This window comes from Chrysochloris asiatica, unplaced genomic scaffold (genome assembly GCF_000296735.1).
Source record: "Chrysochloris asiatica unplaced genomic scaffold, ChrAsi1.0 scaffold00422, whole genome shotgun sequence".
NCBI classification, from domain to species: Eukaryota; Metazoa; Chordata; class Mammalia; order Afrosoricida; family Chrysochloridae; genus Chrysochloris; species Chrysochloris asiatica.
This window is the reverse complement of record NW_006408940.1, coordinates 378,755-382,917: the sequence shown is the minus strand read 5'-3', so window position 1 is coordinate 382,917 and position 4,163 is coordinate 378,755. Positions and strand designations below refer to the sequence as shown.

Genomic DNA, 4,163 nt, shown 5'->3' with positions numbered 1-4,163 from the left:
TCAAGCAAAAGGTAGAGTTTTGGACAGTGATTGGCCCACGGCTTGACTAAACTCCATTTCCACAATCAGATTGCATTCTCCAGCTTTTACTTCTAACCAAGTGGTGGTGTCACGACCTTATAGTAGCTTTGCTCACACCTCTCCTTGGGCCCCAATCATTTTTGCTGGCAGCTTCGAAACTTCGGAGACAGGATTCAAGCCAAGCAGTCGCCTGAGCGGCTTTGGGCGGCACAGTGCACAGGTGCCAGTGGCCGGTTGGAAAACGCACACCAGCGCTCTTTCAAGCGGGAGTTTCTTGGGGAGAGACCCGACAATGGGTGACCAAAAGAGTCGGTGACCAAACGTCTTCTTAGCCGGCCATGGACGCTCTGCGATTCGCAGGCCTGGATGACACAGACAGCGAAGACGAGCTGCCTCCGGGCTGGGAGGAGAGAACCACCAAGGACAGCTGGGTTTACTATGCCAAGTAAGGAGGCCGCAGTGGGCGCTGCTGGGCCTGGATGCACCTGGAGCCATGCTCCCGTGGGCCCTCTCACAAGGGCTGTTCGACATGGACTTGATGGCTTTACCGTCCCAAGGATGGGCGGGTCCCCTCTGCAGCCCCATGGTCGAGTGAGGGTCCCCAGGTGACGTCCAGTGCGCTGCCTGCTGGTCATGAGTCGGCACTGCACGATGCCCTGGGGGCAAATGGGCTAATCCTCCTCAACTCTGAACCCCAAGTCTCTTAGCTCATCCTGACTCACTGTAGGGTTTCCGAGACCCTAAATCATTATGGCAGCAGTTGGTGGGTTTGAACCCCCAACTTTGCAGTTAGCAGTCCAACTCCTACAATAGTACAGAACATAAACCAACATGCAGATGCCCAGGATCTGGAGAGGGAGCCTGGGAATATGTCCCAGTTCACAGTTTCTTGATCTTTTCCCTGAAACATCCTGGAGACATGCGCAGATCCCTCTGAACCTTGGCCCCACCTGTTGCCACATGGCCGTGTGCAATAGATAGAACTCCAAGCCTCAGTTTCCTCATCTGTAAAATGAGTTGATGGAAGTAGTCAGTCCAGGCACTGTGCAGAAAGCACTTAACAGAAGTTCTCATAAATACTACTAATAAAAACGAAAAAGTGCCCCAGACCTATGAGCATTGCTCTCTGTCGAGGCAAGTAAGGAATGTCGCAAGTAAGGAATGTCTTCAGTTTGGATTTTGCTCATCCACAATGATGACCTCCAGAGCTGAAGGTCCTCTCCAGACCTCCTATGCAGTGGCTCCTTTGATCCATTCTAATCCTAGATTCTCAGTCCTCTTGATCTCTCCTCACCTGAAAGAGTCTCTGGTTACTCCTTCCCTTAAGTCTGAGGGAGTCACTGGTTCTCCTGAGGGTTGAGAAATTTTGATAGTGGGCCCTTGTGAAGACTGCCTTTCTAGTAATTTCCTTTTACAACCATGTCTCCCGCCCACTGCAGGCTAGGACTGTTGGACAGATGCTGTAGCTCCGGGTGAGAACTCTGGGACCTTGTGGGAGCCACTCTCTGAGCCTCGTTCCTTTCCTGCTTACCCACTCACTGTGGTGCATTGGTAAGCCCCACAAGCACCCACATTGCATGGGACCCCCACCAGCCTGTGTGTCCCAAGCAGAAGCAGCCATTCATGACTCTGGGGGCTTATCAATGAAGGGGGCCACTGAGGGCAGACCTGCAGCCAGAGAGCTGGCCAGCCCTTTCTTGGCTCCCTGTAGCCCCTCCAGTGGCCCTCTGTGGAAGATGAGGTGGGGAGTACCAAGGCCCTCTATACTTTCCACCCTTCCTTTTCTTCTTAGCGTAGGCCTCTTGGCCACCACAGGAGGGCTGTTGTTGTTAGGTGTCATCGTGTAAAAACTGACTCATAGCAACCCTTTGCACAACAGAATGAAACCTGGCTGGTTCTGTACCATCTTCAACATCGTTGGTACACTTGAGCCCATTGCTCAGTGGTCTTTCTTTTTCGCTGACCCGCTACTTCACTGAGCAGGATGTCTTTCTCTAGGTACTGGTCCCTCCTGATAATATGTCTGAGGTATGAGAGAACAAGTCTGGACATTCTGGCTTCAAAGGAGCTCTGTGGCTAAACTTCTTCCAACACAGATCTGTTTTTTGTTCTTATATCCTATGATACAAATCATCAGTTCTTCAATGGCCTTGTAACCTAGACTTCTCTGTCAGGAGCTCTTCCCCACTGAGAGCTCTGGCGTGCCTGCTCATTTAAAGAAACTTCTTCGGAAATAAAAGTCTTGGAAGTGCATGCCTGAAACTGAAGTTCATATAATAGAGTAAAACTATCCTTTGGATTCCATGTGGTTTACATTAAGTCACTAGTAATGATTTCTGTAGATGACAAAAAGTTGATTGAAAGAAAAACTTAAAAGAAGGCTTATATTTAAGGAAGGGTGGCTCTTTGGGGGAGGAGGTGGTCATTTACTCTTTGTTAAAACATGTCATTTTTGGTGACAATGAAAAAGAACACTTTATAATTTTTACCTGTAAGGATTTTATGTGAAGAAAATATGTTTCTATGAAAGGCCCAGTTCTGAAGTCTTCAGACATGTGAGCTTCTGCACTGCTCTCTAGAAGCCCAGGAGGTATTACCACAGAGTCCTGGTGATGCAGTGGTGCAGGAGGGTCAGCGGTTCTACTAACCCCCCAGTCACCAGAGGCTCCATGGGAGACAAAACCTGGGGATTTGCCCCCCCGCCCCACCACCACAGGAAATCTTGGGGAGCAGTGCTGTCAAACAGAGTCACAATGAGAGGGCGCCTAACAACAACAGGCGTCCATCCATTGTACTGATAAGGAAAATGAGGCATAGGTTGGGCAGACAGCTGGGAAGCAGAAGGGCCGAGCTCTTCTGTCCTCAATCAGCACGTTACCCTCTACACTTCAGTGAAGCCCAGCTTTTCCCCTGGGGCTGGCTGTGCCCCTAAAGACGGATTTGGAAGTCTTTCCCTGGTTATCTGCTTCTTTGAGGAGGTTGGGGTTAGGGATGCCTGGACCCTTTTTTCCCTGTGCAGGAGAGCAGGTATTTTACAGATGCGGCTCTGACACATATGCACTGAACTGCCAACTGCAAGGTCGGCACTTCAAGCCTACCAGCCACTTCAAGAAGACCCTACACAGTGTCCCTCTGAGTCAGAATTGGCAGACTAGGAAGGGTGGAGGGCACAGCCAGGGTCGAATCCCTGAGGCAGGAGTTACCAAGGTAGGCTTGAGGACATGGGGAGCTCCCTGGAGAAAGGTCCTGGCAGACATTGGTGGGATGTGGGAGACCACAGGGTCTCCTCCAACCCCAACCAGAGGCCTGTGTGGGAATCCCATGTGGATGGGAGACTCTTGGGAGATCGAGATCTCTCCTTCCCTCTCTTGTCCCTCTTCTCCTGTTATGCCCAGAATTCAGGGTCCCCAAAGACCTCCAATGAGCTGACACCGATGCAAGTGCACAAGGGTTGTTTATTCAAGCTCGAGCCAGGACTCCACCTGTTTCCCGTGCAGAGGATTAGGGATAGAGCTCCGAGCTCTTTGTCTGCAGGGTTTTTATAGAGTTTTCAAACAAGCTCAGGTTTCTCAGCTTTACAATCTTTGGATTGGTTAACAATTGGCAAACTATGAGACGTTACAGTTTAATTGGTCAGGACTGGTGGTCTTTGTTCTTAGGCTAGGGCAAAGGAAAACATCTGGTCTCTGGCCTTGAGCTGTCTGACTATTTATACATATATCATTTTCTTGGAGCTAGAGGACGTGCTTAAGCTTATATACAAAATGGATTCTTCTCTTTGGCCCTACACTCCTACACCCCTTTCCTCTTGGTCTCCCCTTCTCTTCTTTGGTCCCTTCTCCCCTTCCACTTGCCTGTAGTGGTAGGCTTTCTTGTGGAGCGTTTCACAGGATTTCATTTCCTTACAACTCAGGGAATTACACCTCTGAAGGGAGTAGAAATGATTTAGTTTTGGATATTTCTTCTCGAATGTCTGGCTTTACTGCTTTTGTTGTAGTTGTTAAATGTCATTGATTTGGTTCCGACCCATAACAACCCAGTATAGGGTTTTCGAGGAGTGGCTGGTGAGCTTAACCTGCTGAACTTGTGGCTCAGACCGACTTTGTAGTCCAGTGCATTATCCCACAGTGCCACACTAGGAC

At 49.7% G+C, this 4,163-nt stretch overlaps 1 protein-coding gene across 1 annotated transcript; it reads left to right on the top strand.

Moving 5' to 3' along the window:
- The first annotated feature begins 359 nt into the window (after window positions 1–359).
- Window positions 360–470, top strand: LOC102832490 (WW domain-containing oxidoreductase-like). The gene has a single exon (XM_006876863.1). It carries the CDS (start codon window positions 360–362, stop codon window positions 468–470), a length of 111 nt encoding a protein of 36 aa, XP_006876925.1.
- The last annotated feature ends 3,693 nt before the right edge of the window (window positions 471–4,163 follow it).

Bases quoted from the DNA above. Each gene is read 5' to 3' on its own strand.
- LOC102832490 (XM_006876863.1), top strand. From the start codon at position 360: ATGGACGCTCTGCGATTCGCAGGCCTGGATGACACAGACAGCGAAGAC.